The sequence below is a fragment of the Lepidochelys kempii genome, chromosome 10, assembly GCF_965140265.1.
Source record: "Lepidochelys kempii isolate rLepKem1 chromosome 10, rLepKem1.hap2, whole genome shotgun sequence".
NCBI lineage: Eukaryota > Metazoa > Chordata > Testudines > Cheloniidae > Lepidochelys > Lepidochelys kempii.
Genome location: NC_133265.1, coordinates 30822889 through 30840944, shown reverse-complemented (window position 1 = coordinate 30840944; position 18056 = coordinate 30822889). Strand labels below are relative to the sequence as shown.

Sequence of the window (18056 nt, the reverse complement as noted above, 5' to 3'; positions counted from 1 at the left end):
TGTGATTAAATACATTACATTTTATTTATGTATACAGTGCCTTTGATCGAAAGCACTGAATAAAACATTAGGGGAAAGTGATTTTTCCCACAGCACACCCATGAACCAGAAATGAAGCAATACTGGGCAAATCTACACCCACAGGGCTCAGACCACAGAGGGAAGGTGAAAATGAACAGACCTGGCAATTCTTTGTTTTTGTAATATCTCTCCGGTAGCAGCAGTCTTGGTTGAGTGATTAAGCTGAAGTATAAAAAAGTCACGGGGAATGTAATTACACCACACCCCTCCCACTGCCAAATGAACATTAACAGCAAATCCATGGGCAGATTTCTTGTGCAACTCTACAAGGTATTTTAAGCTTCTTTTAGGATCTGAAATCTTAGAAAGGAGGAGACTAAAGGGTAGGCTGGCTTTGTATGACACCTTTGTTTCTGCAGAGAGAATGCAGACAAAGGACTGTAGAATGCTCAAGTTAAGGACAGGGATGAGCAAGTCAAAACAATGACTGTTCAACCTTTTCCTTATGCTTACTAATCAAAAGCTCAGCATGCTAGTGTACACAGCTCCCAGGAACAGAGGCAGACTGAATCACAGTGTCCCTAAAAAATTAACTTAAGGAAAGTGATTTAAGGAAAGAAAAAGTGGCTCCATCCTTACAGTGTCCGGTCCTCAGGTTCCCGCTCAGCGGAATGCCCTTTCTCGAAGGCCAGGTCGGTGAACTCCAAGGAATGGTACTCCCCCAAATTCACTGGGCACGAGCGCAGCGCTCCACTCCGCACTCGCCACAGCCTCACATTATCTCTGCCGCACGACACCATCCTGTTACACGAGAGGCTGAGTAAGGAACCAGGGAAGACTCATTCTATACTGACAAAAGGCCTGCTCCCTGAAAGCAGCTGAAATGGACACACTGACACCAGGGGAGAGAAGAGGAAGGCTAACAGCAGCTTCCTTCCAAAAGTACCTTTTGTCTGCAAGCTGGAATTCCAGCAATGCAGTGAGCTTCCTCCCAGCAATGCCTTAATACCGGGGTAGTCAATTATTTTTTGTCAAGGCTCAAATTTCTTGATCAAGATATAGTCAAGTCCAGACTCCAGAGAAAATAATCAAAAAATAACAACAATAGTGATAAGTAAATAAAAAGATTTTGGGGTCCGTTCAAGTGTCTGGCATCTGGATTTTGCCCACGGTCCACCTGTTGACTACCACTGCCTTTATCTAGGCCAGGGGGGGCAAACTTTTTGGCCTGAGGGCCACATGGGGATATAGAAATTGTATGGCGGGCCATGAATGCTCACAAAATTGGGGTTGGGGTGCGGACTCTGGGGTGGGGCTGGGGATGAGAGGTTTGGGGTGCAGGAGTGTGCTCTGGGCTGAGAGCTAGGGGTTTGGAGCGTGGGTGGGGTAGGGGCATGGGGAGAGGCTCAGGGGGTGCAGGCTCCGAGTGCCATTTACCTCAAGGCTCCTGGAAGCAGTGGCATGTCCTTTTGCCGGCTCCTACACGGAGGCGCGGCCAGGCAGCTCTGCACGCTGCCCCATTCACTGGCACTGCCCCCTGAGCTCCCACTGGAGCACGCAGGAGTCGGAGCAGGGCCATGCTGTGGCTTCCAGGAGCCGTGTGGTGTGGCCCCCGACCCAGAGCCCCCAGCCGGAGCACCAGGGCGGGGCTGGGTCACGTGGTGCGGCCCCTGACCCAGCGCCCCAGCCGGAGCACTGAAGTGGGGCTGAGCCCCGTGGTGTGGCTCGCAGGCCAGCTTAAAACAGCTTGCGGGCCAGATCCGGCCCGCGAGCCGTAGTTTGCCCACCCCGATATAGGTTATTTTACCTTATTCTCACATTCACCGATTCGCACATTACCTGGTGTCATCAAAAAAAGCAATCTTCAAGGTTTGGATGTCCACATCTGTGTGAGCTTTGGCCAGCACAACCACCTCTCCGCCCTGGTTCACCTGAGCAGTATTCCACACCACCACCATCTGCAGAGATAGGACAGCAAGAGTAGAACTGCTGAAAACATAACACCTTAGGCCTTAGACCATAGAAGCAATGGAGAAGATTGCTAGCCTTCTCACAACAGGTGAAACTGCAGATACTGCTCCCAATTGCCAGGATGCTGGTACTGTGCACTGGGGCTTTTACCCACATTGCTGTGAACAGAGTGGAGAAAAATCTCTCACAGAAAGGAGGATTCAGGACAATCCCAGAGAGCCTGGTGATTTTCATTTTAATAGGCTAGCCTGTCTGATAATTAGTTTCCCTACCTGCAGCGTTGCCTGGAGAGGGCTTGAATGTGGGACTAAGATACAGTACTTGCAAACTGAGAAAGAATGGAAACCAGTGTGTAACTAATTACAAGGAGTGCTAGAGCAGCAAAGGTGTGTAAGAGTAGGAGCTAGGAGAACTGTAGAGGAATGTGCTCAGCACCTTCAGAAGGAAATGCCTTGTGTCACTTGTAGTGACCCCAGTAGAATGTAAGTGGAACCAAAAAGGCTCTAAAGGCAGTCCCACCCATTCATTAACTGTGAAGTTAGTTAATAAACGATGTGAAGCAGGGAAGTTCTTGAGATTCAGCATGAACAGGCTTCCACACCAACAAAAAGTCGTGACTAGCTACAAGAACCAGGATTTACTCAGTAGAATTTGTGATTCACAAAGGTGTGTGTTCACAGATGTATAAATATCAAGTAAGAAAGTAAATATTCAAATATTTTCTAACCAGTTTGGTGATAAGACGATTTTACGTGATTTACAATGAATGGTATTGCCTAAGGACATTTAAGGAAACTAGCATTTAGCCACTGTGTCTTGGAAAGGACATATGATTGGTTCTATGTGCAGAAGAAAAACAAACAATTATTTCACTTGTTTTTGTCCAAAGTCATGCATGTTGTTGGGTAAGTGGAACCCAAATAGCCCAAGAGCTTTATTACTCACTGTTTTGCCATGTCCATCTTTCCCAATGCCACAGAGAACAGCTCCACTGTAGGAAAGGCTACAAGAGGAGAAAACCCAGGGTGAAATGAAGTATCCTACACACTGCCTGGATCTCAATGGGAAAAATTAAAAGCCCACTCTCAACTCCTCCCCAACACACACTGCCCAGAACATGCCTGCAATGTACCTGAGGGATGAGACTGAATGGACATGGGTTTTAAACATGGATAGGCATTTCCCCTTCTGAAAATCCCAAAGCCGCACCATGCTCAGGTGACCCATCTGTGCAGAAGCCAGCAATGCGCTGTTTCCATTAAATGTCAATGCGGATACCTGCAGGAAACATCATGTTAGCAAAAATAACCCCCAGCTGCTGGGAGAGGCTAGCACTGGAGTAGCTGAAAATCCCACTGTTGTCGATCCAATATCATTCCTTAGAATGACTCTTGCTAGGAGCTGGAGTTCTTGTAACTTCCCCCCAGCCAGTGAGCTGATACAATTCCCTAGAATTAACCATGCTTGCGATAGGAGTAGTTTTGTATTCTCTCACACATCAGATATTTACAATTGTTGCATATTCTCTGGGGGGTTGTCATATCTGTTCACGCAAAGAAATCCACTTTTACCTTATCTGTATGTCCAATGAAGAACCTTTGCTCTCCAGTTTCAATCTGCATGGTTATTATAATAGCATGACAGGGGTAAACCACTGCAGAGCTGTTCTTAGTCCACAGAGCCTGCAGGTCAAAGGCAAGAATCAGAGCAGAGCAGAAGAGAGGATACTACAGATGTGACCCAGTCTACAAACTGAGAGGAGAGCCCTCTTGTGCTTACACAGATGGACATGCATAGAATTAAGGCACTTGGAAATATTTGGATATCTGGTGAAATATGCCGGTGTATGTTATCTAGATGATTGCTGTTTCACACAAACACAGATGCAAATTTATAACTATCAAAGGAAAACTAAGTGGTCAGCTTATAGTACATCCCAATTAATTCAGCTGATCTTCCATCCCAGTCATGTTTAACATCATATATGCAATATATAAGAAGGGGACAATCCTTTGTTCACAGGAAATGGACTAGATGACCCAACAGGATTTTTTTTTTAAACTGTAACATGGATCATTAAGAGGACGGTTGGAAGGATCCGAAGGCAATACCACAGGAGGACAAACTGACACACCAACCTAAGGCACCAATGCATTTTTGGATTCCAAAGAAATTCTAGATGTGTGATACATTAATCAGTCTGGAATCTGTAAGAAGATCTGGCATGGGGCACACAATTTCAGAATTTTACTGGGGCAAATTCCATGTCGGGAAATGAGCTTTTCACCCCAAAAAATTTGTAGTCGAAAGAAACCGGGTAGTGTGGGGTGATTTCCAAAGGCAAAGGGAGTTAAGCATGAAAGTCAATGGGAGTTAGGCACCTAACTGCCCCCGGTGCCTTTGAAAATCTCCCCCTATTGCAACTACATTCTGAAAAGCTTCTTCGTTACTGACCCATTTGGTGCTGCAACCCCCAAAGCCAATAATTGTCCTCAGCTTCAGGATTGGATCTGGTAAGAGTCTCTGAAAGAAGAAGATATTGTCAAAAGTACCAGCGTGAATAAAGCATGTGAGCCCTAAACTGTATCAGCACTAACTGCAACTTACATCCCAGTGATCTACCAAGTTCCCTCTGCCCCACATTAATCTGTGTCCCTCTGGACCGGTTTCATGTTTCTCCCTGAAGTGAGAGGGCTGTCTCTCTACTTCAATTTCTTCACATTAAGGGAGGAGTTTATTCAGTAGGAAATCATCATTACAGCAAATCCAAAAGGAAGTAAGAGCAGGAATCGACTGAAGTCTTGTTTTCAGGAGTTCCATCTCCTCCAGGACCAAAGCACACAGTGGATAGTGCTAAATGGAATAATCTCAGCAATGGAATGACTCGGTTAACCTGAATCACCTTTCCAAGAGGGCAGCCAAGTCTTCCCCATGGTTACATACAAATGCCATGAAAATTCAAGGGAGTATCTGTAAAGTTGGAGAGGGGGGAATCTTTCTTCTTACCCTGCAGGGAGATGCTTTCTTGCTGGAGAGCACTTCTGGTCCAGTAATCTTTGTGTACACAGTCTGGGCAAATCAATACATAGGTGTTATTTGTGAAATGCTAATAGCATGATCATCTCTATAAAAAACACATTAGCTCTGCCTGGATAAGCTTAACGTATACGTGAAATAAAGAAACAAGATCAAGAGAGAATTCCAGGTAAGATGGCTCACAACTGCCCTTAGTATAAAATAATCATCTCTGCCAGCTCCAACCAGGAGTGGGTATTCCTGTTGCTCTTTCTGCCAAGTTATTGAGCACCAGCAACAAGCATTCCAGACCCATCCTACAGGAACAAACTTGCAGTTTAACTTGTTTGTTCCTAGTACATTGGAGTCCCTTACCTCTATATATCTTCTCCTATAGTCAGTAAGAGTTTGAGCAAGAAGTCTGGGTTCAGGAGCTCTGTTTCCATATGAAGTCTTGGCCTAATGCTCTCTAACCCACCAGTCAAGCCCCAAGAATTGGGATAATCATGTTTCTGCATCCCAGTGCACAGGGCAGTAGCATGTGGGTCTGAAAGGCAACTGATCTGTTCTACCTGAATTCTTCCTTGAGAAGGTATTTACAGATGGAGGCTGGTGTAAATTGGCATTGTTACACTGAAGTCAACAGAGCGACAACAATTTACACCAGCTGAGGATCTGGTGTGAGGAACTTATGGGAGTAGTGGAAAAGGAAGCCTGAGCCATTAGGCTGTAGAGTTCAGCGCAAGGCACACTTTTCTTCTAATGACAGCATCATGCGTTCTCAGAGCCATCACAGGGGCAGACTTGGGGGAAGAGTTAAGAAGATTCTGTACAAGTTAGAGAGGGGATGTGGAGCTACACAGAGGATAGCCAATAAGATCAGGTTGTCAGAGTCCAGCGATGCTCTCTCACTTGCCTCATCTGAGCTAATGCCAACAGCATGGATGGCGACATTACCCATTCTGTGAGCATACACATGAATACCACCATCAGTTGTTGCATGTAACGGTACAGTGGAATCCCCGGCAGCTTGTAGTCCTTCTACCCTGCTGAACTCCTGATCTCCAGAGTACACTTCTTCCAGAGGCCCAGAGGTTGCTAAGTGAACCTCAGGGATGCTCTTTGTAACTAAGGGAGACCAGCGAGGCATCTGAGAAAGAGTAAACAAATGACAACAGATCAGGCCTGCCCCACAACTCCCTACGATTGCTGTGATTGGAGAGAAAGGGAGAAATTAATTTTACGTTTTGACTGACTCTTACTCAGTCACCTAATACTCAAGACATCCAACATGTCAAAAACATTCAGGCATGCCAAGTGATGCAGGAGAATAACATAGAGTGCTCTGTGTGACTTTCTGATTTGGAATGGCAGAATCACTGCTTTTACTAGGTTTACAATGCAACTTCTCTCTCTCCACTGTATGATAGCCAACAAAAATATCTAAAACACAGACTCTCCCTCCCCCATCCTACCCCACCAGAAACAGATCCATCATGCCCCTGAGAACTTCACTATTCTTCAGTGCCTCAGTTCCCCATCTGTAAAATGCAGACAATAACACTTCCCTATCTCCCAGGGGTGTCAGGAGCAAAATTACATTAAAAGACTGTGAGGTGTTCATATATTACGGTAATGGGGGCCAGATAAGCATCTTGGATAGACTGACAGACTGACCCCCCAAAGTCATTAAACTGCAGAGTTTATTGACTGTAGGACGGGGCACAGCCCAGGCCATAGAACACAAAAAGTAGCCACTACAAAACCCCAAAACATTCCAAACACAAAGCAGGACATGTGGAAACCCTCTGGCTAGAGGTGGTACAGGAAGCTACACTTACAGCCTAAGGCCATACTCACATCCTTGGGACTGGTTATCTGTTGGATGAGTGACACTCGGTCCCGGACAGCTTTGGTAAGCGTCACTGGCCGTGGAAGATGACGGATTGGGTCTTCTAGCACTTGAACACCTAGATTATAACAGCAAAGTGTTTGGCTCTTTCCTACAATCTGCTTCCCCTCCTGCTGATCACACAGCTGCAGATGATGTAGCTGAACAGCTACTTCATTCTACTACTTATTCCTTCCTTAAAGAACTCAAGGAACAATTTGGAAACACAGGCCATGTCGCAACAGAGGAAAACAAAGGACACATTATCTATTGGGCACACACTGCACAAAACCCAAAGGAGCTGGCCTGATGCTAGTCACATGGGAGATCAAGTTCAAATCCTGTTCCTTTTGCCCCTGTGTCAACAGGGATCGGATGTGCTGCCAAGGCAGCATGCTGTGCTCAGGGAGAAGGAAGTGCTTTGTGACACTCAACAGCAACCATTCTACCCTTGAAGAAGTGGTGTTAATGGACTCCAGTGGGAGCTCCATCAGATCCCTTGACTAGGGTAATGGCTGCAACAAGATGTCATAACAGATAAGCAACAGACGGGGAATCCTCATGGCTCTGACAAAGATGTAGATGAAGCAGGGCAGAAGAGGAGAGTTCCCAGAAGGATCACTGCAGGTCTGCTTGCTATACCATTGTGCTGTACAAGGGCTCTGTGGAGCAGCTTCCTGAAGATGCCGATTGAAGTTTACTTGCCAACTAAGGTATTTACTACAGTTACCTTCTAAAAATTCAGCAGCACTTTAGAGAGCCTGCATTTGTTTCTCAGCAGCCCATGCACACTGATTTTCCCCTTGCAAAACTATCCAGTTCATTTGGGTAGCCCATAGCCTGCAGAAAGCCAATTAGCCTGAGCTGGGAGAGCTACCACCCACAAAATAACCGGAGAACTTTCACAAGTTCTTCCTAATCCTTGGTAGATGCTCCACACTCCTCGGGCTGAGTGTTTCTAATGAGGGCAGGAGGGGAATATCAAAAAAGGGACCTTCATCACCCAATCCCCTATTGCTGCAAGAGTGATCTCTAACAGGACACAGCAACAGATTGATGGCATATGCTAGGAGCAGAACACTGATGTAGGGAAGACTAGTCAACAGTTGCTAACTTATCATATTGATCATATGAGTGAACGGATGGATCTTCTACACCATGCTGTACCGAAGTTGTACTTTGAGTTTTATTTGGTTAACAGCAGCAGTAAATGGTGCAGGTGGCTTTGTACCATGTCATACTTTGTTTTAAGTAGGACAATAACCTAGATAATCTGGAAGCCAGCTTGGCACATTGCTCAGTCAGACACCAAATGGGTACCACAGCCTATGGTCATTTACTTCAGACTCCCTACCTTCTGCAGGATTGGAACAGCCTTTTTGAATTGAGTCATATGGCAGCTTGGATCCATCAGAGGGAAACCTGAACAACAAGATCAGAGGAAAGTCACCTCATAAACGGGTGGCAGGTTCTAGGACCCTTCACAGGTATGCAGGGCTCTATTTTGCTGACTTACTGTTGGTGCTAAAAGGCTTCATTCACACAGAAACAGAATTATTTGGCTGACTCAACCTGACATCTGGATAGGTGGGTCCTATAAGCTCCAACTCAGGATAAGGGTTGGAGTCTCTCTCTGGTCTGATTTATACTATGACATTTTTCTGTGTCTCAACATTCATTAACTGACGTAATGCTGACCACAAACTAGCAGTCAATGTAAACCAAGCCTCTAAGGCAAAGAGAACTAAGGGCAGGGCCACAGCACTCCCTAGGAATAACCAAGCTTGGGAGAAAGGTTCATGTGCGGTTAAGTTAGCAATACAAGCTAACCCCACAGAGGAGGGAAATTTGGATCATTTCCAGGGCATGGCGGTGATATTAGAAGTATGGTGTGAACTGTATGTTCTTACTGACCTGTTGATTAGGAACTGGCAGTTTCTATAGTTGATACCTTCAACAGCCCTTTACCTACCCAAAATATTAGTTGCCAACAATTAAGTGCTGAAGATGCGAGTTGTGCCTTGGTCCCCATCATTACAACTACAGCATTAAAGTGGCCACAGTGTTTCCGCTATAATCCCAGTTTTATGCAAACTATTGCATTTCCTTACTTTTGCATGCTTAATTCTGCAGCCTTCATATTCTCAGACAGAAGTGTTTTGACGAAGTATGTTACGTACACAAAATAATCAGACTCCTCCTTGAAAAGCAGCAATTTGTAAACATACCTGATATAGTCATAGCGGTCATGCCAGTTCTCTCCCTTTGGCACAGGAAATGCCATTTCTCGTGGCATGGGGGAAATGCCATGAAATGCCAGCTTAGCTTGTCGGGCCTCAGAGAACATCACCCCTAAAAGCACAAAAGTAGACAGATAAGGACATAAAGCACTCCTAGAACATCTGAAGATGTTTACAGAGGTAGCTGGAACCATGCACTCTTAGCAGACCACGTGCAAACAAATACTTTAAGAACAGAGTTTTCTGTAAGTCTGAAAAAGAAAGGCTACAACATGAAAAAAGAACAAAGATTATTGTAGCAAGTGCATAAGCCTTTCCGTGGGAATATCCTTGAAACTCTCAGCTTCCAATAAGACCTGGAAGTTTAGAGCTTTGTTATGAAAGATTATCTTTTTCTTCCTTAAAATGTAGCTTAAACGCTCTACAAGAGGATTTGGAACTTAATATTGATGATCATATCAGGTTGCTAAGTGGATCAGCTGGTGATTCTTTTTGAAGTTCTATGTGATCTAAGTTTTTCTGTTTTCTTTTTTCATTTGATGCATATGCAACTTTATGGAACTAAAGTGCTTTTCGTGTGCAACAGCACATTTGAGACCTGTTTAGTGGTCCACTACGATGTCTGTAAGATTCCTTTCTTGTGATGTGCTGTAGTTGGGCAGATTTCAAACAAAGGATAATGTGTTAGTAATAAAGGTCTTGACTGAAGTTTCTCTGCTGCACTGAGCAGTTGGATAAAGAAACACTGGAGGAAATCTGGATTTCAGAGTGACAAGGAAAAGAAGCTTTTCAGAAAGGATGGTCTAGTGATAGGACTGAGAGACAGAAAATTTGGGGTCCATTCTCTCGTCTGCCACTGATTTGATGTGTGATGTTGGGCAAGTCACCTAATCTTTCTCTGTCCCTCAGTTTTTCCAGCTACAGAATGGGAGAAGTTATGAGGCCCTTTGACATCCTCAGATTGAAGGCACCAAACAAGGGAAAATTACTGTCATTATTATTAGTGTTGTTTTTAAGGTAAGGGTTTTGTTGACAGTGCCTTGTTATTATTGGCTGAAAACAGTGTCAGACAGCAATAGACATGGCCAAATGGTCCTGGTGGAATTATGTCTTGAAATGCAGCAGTAAGAATGGATTAGGCCTAGCGCATCCTAGCAGCCAGCTCTGATTTAAATATCATACAAAGCTTCAGCTCCTTACCTGGCTCAAACAGTAAGTCACTGGTATAGAGGTTTTTCACCAACAAGTTGGAGCAGAGTTTGATGCTCTTCAGATGGCTGTAACGTCTATTCAGGTACATGGAGAGGATGTAGTGGAGGTCAAGCATCAGGCAGGTCCAGCGCACATTGGCAGGGGCCACACCCACCAAATCTGAGGATCAGAAAAACCAGTGTCAAAACCAGCATTAAACACTGACATGTTACTTTAAAAATATCAGAAACCCAGCTTTACACACGTACTGAAATCCTTACAGAAAGGGAGGCATGAGGTTGATGTGTGTGTGCACACTTGTGCACATGCACATTTAGAGACAATTGCCACACTAGGAAAATGGATAGCTAGATTTCTAGTGATCATTTGAGTCCGTATGTTGATTTGCAGCACAAACCGTGGTAGCTGCATGTGAATAAAGACAATTAATTGCACAAATATTTTTATGCATGGATCCCATGGCCTTCATTCCTGAACATTTAGACTCTAGTTACGATTCCTCACATTTTAACATCTTCCAAAACAGGTCAATTTTTTTGTCCAAACTGACCATCCTTTTAGGAACATAATTTCCATCACAAACTAAAAGCCCATCTAATCCGGTATCTTGTGTCCAATGCCAGCCAATGCCTGAGATTTCTGAGTTGTGTGTCAAATAACCACAATGCATCACTATTTCTTACTATACATTGAGGGAATTTCTTCCTGATGCCAACTGGTGGTTGACTGAGATGTTTATGTGGCTTGATCATCCTAGTAATTTTTATTCTAGCTAGCGCAGTTGCTGATGCTACTGTTATTCACATAACGTGTGTAATCCTTTTTTAATTCAGTCTCCTGAGCCAGTGAGTTCCACAGGTTAATTCTACATTGTGTAAAATGAAAAAACCCTGTAAAGTCTAGTGTTAAAAATACTTAATGAAACATGGATTTAATAATCCACCCCTCGTTGTCCCCTAAAATGAACTGATTAAATCCATGACTTCAAAGCTCAGGTCACATGTGACTATAGTAATACTGGTGTACGATACGTTATTTTCTCTTTACTATAGCGCTAATTCCCACACTGAGGGACCAGCCACACTATTCACACTATTTCTTTACCTTGCTTTGAAGTTCTGGCTGTGCACTCATATACCGACCCTTTGGCTGCTCCACAGATGAAGGGAAATTGAAGCCAAGTGGCTGTGGACTTGAACTCCTTAAAAAGGTTGGAGAAAGAGATGCGGACAACCTGGCTATCCTGAGAACAAAGACATACACAATGTTATCCACCTGGTAGACCACTAGGGAAATGCTGCAGATAATGGAGGATATAGTTTCTTGGTTGACACTACTCTGTTGAGCTTGGATACCCACCAAGGCTAAGGGACTACTGCCAGCTTGCCTTCTATATGGTCTACCCCACACAATGTGGCCCTAAACAGGGAAGAGTGAAGTGAGAAGAAAACACACAGTAAGGTCGTGGAAGAGTGGGTTTGAGATTTTTACCTTGAGTCCACAGATGTTAGATCAAAATGCGAATCATATGAGGTTCAGGGCAATCACCACTGATAATGAGGCAAGCCTTCTAGTAAGTAAATTAAGAGCCAAGGGAGAAATGACTGGAGCTCTCAAACTCTAAGAAGTGAGGCACAAAGGTGATCAAGAAAGGCAGCAATCCTCTCTTTTAACTTCATTTAACAGCTGCTATAGCAGTCTATGGGACTTCAGCATGGGACACTTATGGCAGATGATTATCTTGCTCTAGAACACGCAGGCGACACAGTTCAGTTCTCTATGTTCAAGCTCTATGTTCAAGCTATGTTCAGAGTAGTATTTCAATCCCTACTCCTCTACTCATATTAGAAAACCAGTTACACCAAGGGCCATGCAACAGACTCTCTCACATACCTCGGTGGTAACATCCAGGTGCACCACAAAACATTTGCCAGGCATGGGCTTGAAGAGCAGGTAGAGGTAATGACCAGTGAGCCCCAATGACTGTGTGCTGGTTTTGGGAAGCTGGATGTAGTTACTGGCAGGAATGGAGCCACGGATGCGATATACTGTTCCCTTCAATGTCTTGTCCTAAAAAAAGAGAACATGCATTGATGCAAAGTTCTGCCCTACAGTAAAGTAAGAGAGGAGATCCAATTGTGGAAGTCTTACTGCTTGTTCACTCGACTCATGCAATTGCACATTCCATCACTGGCTCCAAGTCAAGTGTATGACAAGATTAGTCTAATATAGCTCTGGAGAATGAGGGGTAGAAAGTTCTGGTGCCATACATCGAGGTTCTCAAACATTTTCTGGGTGGACCACATCTTAACAGAGACATTACCCCATGACCACCTGTCTTCCCATTTGTGATTACATTACATCCCCTGTGGCAACTACAGTGATTGCCTAAATGGAAAGGTAACATTAGGGATGTAATGTATTTTTTAGTTGTCTTGAATGTGATGTAGAAGTGAGAAATGACAGCCAGCACCATTTGACCAATTGTTCTCTGGGGACCACCAGCAAGTGTTCTCTGGACCTCTTTAGGCACCTCTGTTGCAACAAGCAGGAGGCAGGATGGAAAGATTTCATTGTTTTCTCTTTTGATGACACAGAGCAAGGGAATCTGAAATCTTCCTCTTTTTTTTGACATCACAAAGCAGGGGGACTGGGAAATCCCTCTCTCTCTCAGCATCACAGAGTGCCTGTCTCTCTGCAGTACAGCTGGTCCAATCAGGAAACATTAGGAATACAATGTGTTACCATAAATGTTGTCACATCTCCCTCCTTAGTTGATCTTTTCCACTCCTCCACTTTGAAGTGCTTGAAGACATTCAGATATGGATGCTGCCACACTGCAGAGAATCAGAAGAGAGTGAAGATGCTAGGATATCGATGACCATCAATGTGTCCAGTTATACTGATTCATCAGCACACAGCAGGGAGTTAAAGCAATCCATTGGCACACTTGCCAGACTGTACTGGCCTCTGAGCCTGTTTTATTGGCACATGCACTATTTGTTCCATGAGGCCAGGACAGAAATTATTCTGAAATGCAGAAGCTGATACCTCACAGCACAAAACAATGCCAAGCAGTCCTTTAAGAAGACCAGTGTAATACCCTGGGGGCAGGTAAATCCCAGACCTCCAGCCAGGGGTCTTTCCACTAGTGATGCTGCTGGTGTGACTTTTGCCCCTTCCTCCAGTGGAACATGGAGAGCAGACTAGTCAGTTTCACTGTGTTTATAACCAGCTCCCAAGGTCTGTCAGGCGCTCATGCTCTAGCACAAGGCTGCGATGGGGGACGGGCCTGTGTCAGAGAGATCCCTGCCCACCAGCAGGTGGCCCCAGCCGCATGGCTCCACAGAGCCCCCTCCTCCAGGTCCTACCCCTCAGCTCCGCCCCACTGGGCCCCAGTCAGACTCCCCCCAGGGATCCCTCCGACACCCCACCCGGAGGCCTGGCCTCTCAGCCCCGCCTCCCCCCACAGGAACCCCCCAGCTCCCTCGGACTCCCCGCCCGGGGGCCTGGCCCCTCAGCCCCGCCTCCCCCCACAGGAACCCCCCAGCTCCCTCGGCCTGCCCGCCCGGGGGCCTGGCCCCTCAGCCCCGCCTCCCGCCACAGGAACCCCCCAGCTCCCTCGGACTCCCCGCCCGGGGGCCTGGCCCCTCAGCCCCGCCTCCCGCCACAGGAACCCCCCAGCTCCCTCGGCCTGCCCGCCCGGGGGCCTGGCCCCTCAGCCCCGCCTCCCGCCACAGGAACCCCCCAGCTCCCTCGGACTCCCCGCCCGGGGGCCTGGCCCCTCAGCCCCGCCTCCCGCCACAGGAACCCCCCAGCTCCCTCGGACTCCCCGCCCGCGGGCCTGGCCCCTCAGCCCCGCCTCCCGCCACAGGAACCCCCCAGCTCCCTCGGACTCCCCGCCCGGGGGCCTGGCCCCTCAGCCCCGCCTCCCCCCACAGGAACCCCCCAGCTCCCTCGGACTGCCCGCCCGGGGGCCTGGCCCCTCAGCCCCGCCTCCCGCCACAGGAACCCCCCAGCTCCCTCGGCCTCCCCGCCCGCGGGCCTGGCCCCTCAGCCCCGCCTCCCCCCACAGGAACCCCCCAGCTCCCTCGGCCTCCCCGCCCGCGGGCCTGGCCCCTCAGCCCCGCCTCCCCCCACAGGAACCCCCCAGCTCCCTCGGCCTCCCCGCCCGCGGGCCTGGCCTCTCAGCCCCGCCTCCCCCCACAGGAACCCCCCAGCTCCCTCGGCCTGCCCGCCCGGGGGCCTGGCCCCTCAGCCCCGCCTCCCGCCACAGGAACCCCCCAGCTCCCTCGGACTCCCCGCCCGCGGGCCTGGCCCCTCAGCCCCGCCTCCCGCCACAGGAACCCCCCAGCTCCCTCGGACTCCCCGCCCGGGGGCCTGGCCCCTCAGCCCCGCCTCCCCCCACAGGAACCCCCCAGCTCCCTCGGACTCCCCGCCCGGGGGCCTGGCCCCTCAGCCCCGCCTCCCGCCACAGGAACCCCCCAGCTCCCTCGGACTCCCCGCCCGGGGGCCTGGCCCCTCAGCCCCGCCTCCCGCCACAGGAACCCCCCAGCTCCCTCGGCCTGCCCGCCCGGGGGCCTGGCCCCTCAGCCCCGCCTCCCGCCACAGGAACCCCCCAGCTCCCTCGGCCTGCCCGCCCGGGGGCCTGGCCCCTCAGCCCCGCCTCCCCCCACAGGAACCCCCCAGCTCCCTCGGACTCCCCGCCCGGGGGCCTGCCGTCAGTCCCGCCTCCCCGCACCGGGAGTCCATTACCCCTCGGCCCGCCACCGGGTCCCACTGCCCCAGCCCCGCCCGGCGAAGCCCCGGGTACCTTTGGCCATTGCTCCCCCGCTCTCTCCTGCCGCTACAGCCCGCGGCTCAACCGCCCCGCTGCTGCCAACCCGCGCCAGCCGGCCCGCCGGTAACCATAGAGCTCACTCGGCTAGCGCGGCACGCACCCATGAGCCACGTGACCGATGTGCCGCGAGCCTGCAGGCGAGCGCGCACGGAGCGCCCCTTAGGCGGCGAGTGGGTCCCTCCAAGGCCCCTGTCGCGCTTCTGCCACGGTAAGTGTCATGGCCGCCTTGGGGCGCTCCAGGTGGGGATGCCTATGCTCTGGCTGGCGGTGTGACCGCCTCCCTGGCTGGGTCCAACCCCCCTCCCCCCAAGCTGGCAGCCTGGCGGCACAGAGTCCCTGTGTCACCCCTCACTGGGCAGTCCGGGTCCCACCTTGTCCCCCAGCTCCCTGTACCCGCCCACCTTTGCAAGGCTCGCCACCTTCATAAGGATCCTTGTACACTTGGCTGCGGGCATCGTGCCTAGGATGGTCTGGCAGCACATCAGCCTGTGGCAACAACAGGGTGGCATTGGTGGGCCTGGGCTGGTCACCTCAGGGTGGGCCTGGGAATGTCACCAAGCAATTGGGGGTGTAGCACAGAATGCTATCTGCATGTGGGCTTAAAAATGTCAGTGGGTACTGGGGTATGTCCCAAGTCTCACACTCAGGAACCATCCCATTACATCAGAGCCAAGGGAACACCTGCAAACCCTGAAAAACTCGTGGGACAGGTGGAATATTATGTAGGGATTTTCTACCAGAACACCACTATAACAATAAAACAACATACCTTCCATCCAAGGATCTCCAAGCACTTAGTGAATTAAGCTTCACTACACCACTCACAAGGGGAAGCTGAGTTTAAGGGCTTGCCCAGAGACACACACCAGCATCAACATAGCGGACATGAGACCTATTCGTCAAGACACTTTTTAGCTACTCACAGAAGATTTAATAGTCCTGAAGCGCAGATCACTCTGCTCTTACACAGAAGTGCTACTGCCTTCTACTTTGAAGTGTATTTAATCAGAGAATGAGACAAAAGCAAAAGTGCTCAATCAAGAATCTGCAAAATATAGATTCTTGGAGAAAAAAGCCCCATGTATATCCCTCTCATCACAGAACACATGTACACAGGATCGCTCTTGTAGTGCAACTGGCCTGTTAAATGATCATCTGTAATACATAGGGCCCTACCAAATTCAAGGTCCACTTTGGTCAATTTCACGGTCACAGGCTTTTAAAAATTGTAAATTTCATGATTTCAGATATTTAAATCTGAAATTTCATGGTGTTGTAATTGTAGGGATCCTGACCCAAAAAGGTATTGTGGTGGGGAGGAGTTGCAAGGTTATTGTGGTGGGGGGATTGCGGTATTGCCACCCTTACTTCTGCGCTTCTGCTGGTGTTGGCACTGCCTTCAGAGTTGGGCAGCAGTGGCTGCTGGCGGGGAGCCCAGCTCTCAAGGCAGAGCTGCCACCAGCAGCAGCGCAAAAGTAAGGATGACATGGTATGGTATTGCCACCTTTACTTTTGTGCTGCTGTCTGCAGAGTTAGGCCTTCAGCAGCTGCCACTCTCCAGCCACCCAGTTCTGAAGGCAGCAATAAGGGTGGCATAGTATGGTATTGCCAAGCTTATTTCTGTGCTGCTGCTGGCGGGTTGCTGCCTTCAGAGCTGGGCATCTGGACAATAGCCGCTGCTCTCCCGCCACCCAGCTCTGAAGGCAGTGCAGAAGTAATGGTGGCAATACTGCAACCCCCCCTAAAATAACCTTGCAATCCCGCTGCAACTTCCTTTTGGGTCAGGACCCCCAATATGAGAAACAATGGTCTCCCCTGTGAAATCTGCATAGTATAGGGTAAAAGGACACACAAGACCAGATTTCACCAGGGAAGACCAGATTTCACGGTCTCTGATGTGTTTTTCAGGGCCTTTTCCTTTCTATCCCTGCTGCCAAAATCTTGGTTCACACCGTTGTTGCATCTTGCCTGGATAACTAATCTCCTCCTTTCCAGTGTCCCTGATTTTCTCCCCATCAATCTATCCACCATTCAGTAGCTCAAATATACTTGCTTTCCAACCTCTCTGGTAATGTCACCCCCAGAGTACCTTCATCGAGTTCCTGTCTCTTTTTGTGTCAAGATCAAAATCATCTTCACTTATGGTTCTGCACAGCTCTGCGCCCTGCCCATGTTTCATCTCTTGCCTGCTATTGTTTCCCGCCTTGCCCCATACAGTATCCGTCTTCCTGTGTATCAAGCATCTTTGCCATCCTCCCTCCTCAAAACACATAGCATTTGCCTTACTTTTTACCAGAGACCTCTACTCCTGTACTCTCTACTCTTCTCTTTCTCCTGTCTCACTCAGTCTCTACTTAAAAGCATCAGAAGTTATGAGATTCACTTGCTGTATAATAATTTCAGAGTGGTAACCATGTTAGTCTGTATCAGCAAAATGAATGAAGAGTACTTGTGGCACCGTAGAGACTAACAAATGTATTTGAGCATAAGCTTTCATGGGCTAAAACCCACTTCATCAGATGCATGCAGTGGAAAATACAGTAGGCTTCGAGCCCCTCGGTTCCTTTCAGCACACTTTCGGGAGGCAGGGCGCTGCCCCAGAATGACAACTGATTGGGGATCAGATATATATAGATGTAGATTAGATTATATACACACACACACACACATATCTACCAATGTGATATATGCCATCACGTGCCAGCATTGCCCCTCTGCCATGTACATTGGCCAAACCGAACAGTCTCTATGCAAAAGAATAAATGGACACAAATCAGATGTCAAGAATTATAACATTCAAAAACCAGTCGGAGAACGCTTCAACCTCCCTGGACACTCAATTACAGACCTAAAAGTCACAATTATT

General features: G+C 48.3%; 1 protein-coding gene across 7 annotated transcripts in view; it reads right to left on the bottom strand.

Moving 5' to 3' along the window:
- Positions 1-15433, bottom strand: part of WDR90 (WD repeat domain 90) — a 52821-nt gene extending 37388 nt beyond the window's left edge. For 3 of the 7 annotated variants that reach the window (XR_012161170.1, XM_073362602.1, XM_073362605.1), the window contains exons 1-16: positions 15164-15431; positions 13096-13187; positions 12244-12420; positions 11455-11593; positions 10339-10509; positions 9127-9250; positions 8253-8320; positions 6868-6977; positions 5924-6157; positions 4999-5061; positions 4447-4515; positions 3564-3674; positions 3125-3270; positions 2938-2995; positions 1861-1979; positions 661-822 (exon numbers count right to left, since the gene is read on the bottom strand). Coding sequence is in view for 6 of the 7 variants with exons in the window: in XM_073362602.1 (XP_073218703.1) it covers positions 661-822; positions 1861-1979; positions 2938-2995; positions 3125-3270; positions 3564-3674; positions 4447-4515; positions 4999-5061; positions 5924-6157; positions 6868-6977; positions 8253-8320; positions 9127-9250; positions 10339-10509; positions 11455-11593; positions 12244-12420; positions 13096-13187; positions 15164-15173 (1853 nt within the window). In the remaining variant the exon portion in view is untranslated. The other 4 variants (XM_073362606.1, XM_073362604.1, XM_073362603.1 and 1 more) reach the window with 4 other exon arrangements.
- Between the last annotated feature and the right edge of the window lie 2623 nt (positions 15434-18056).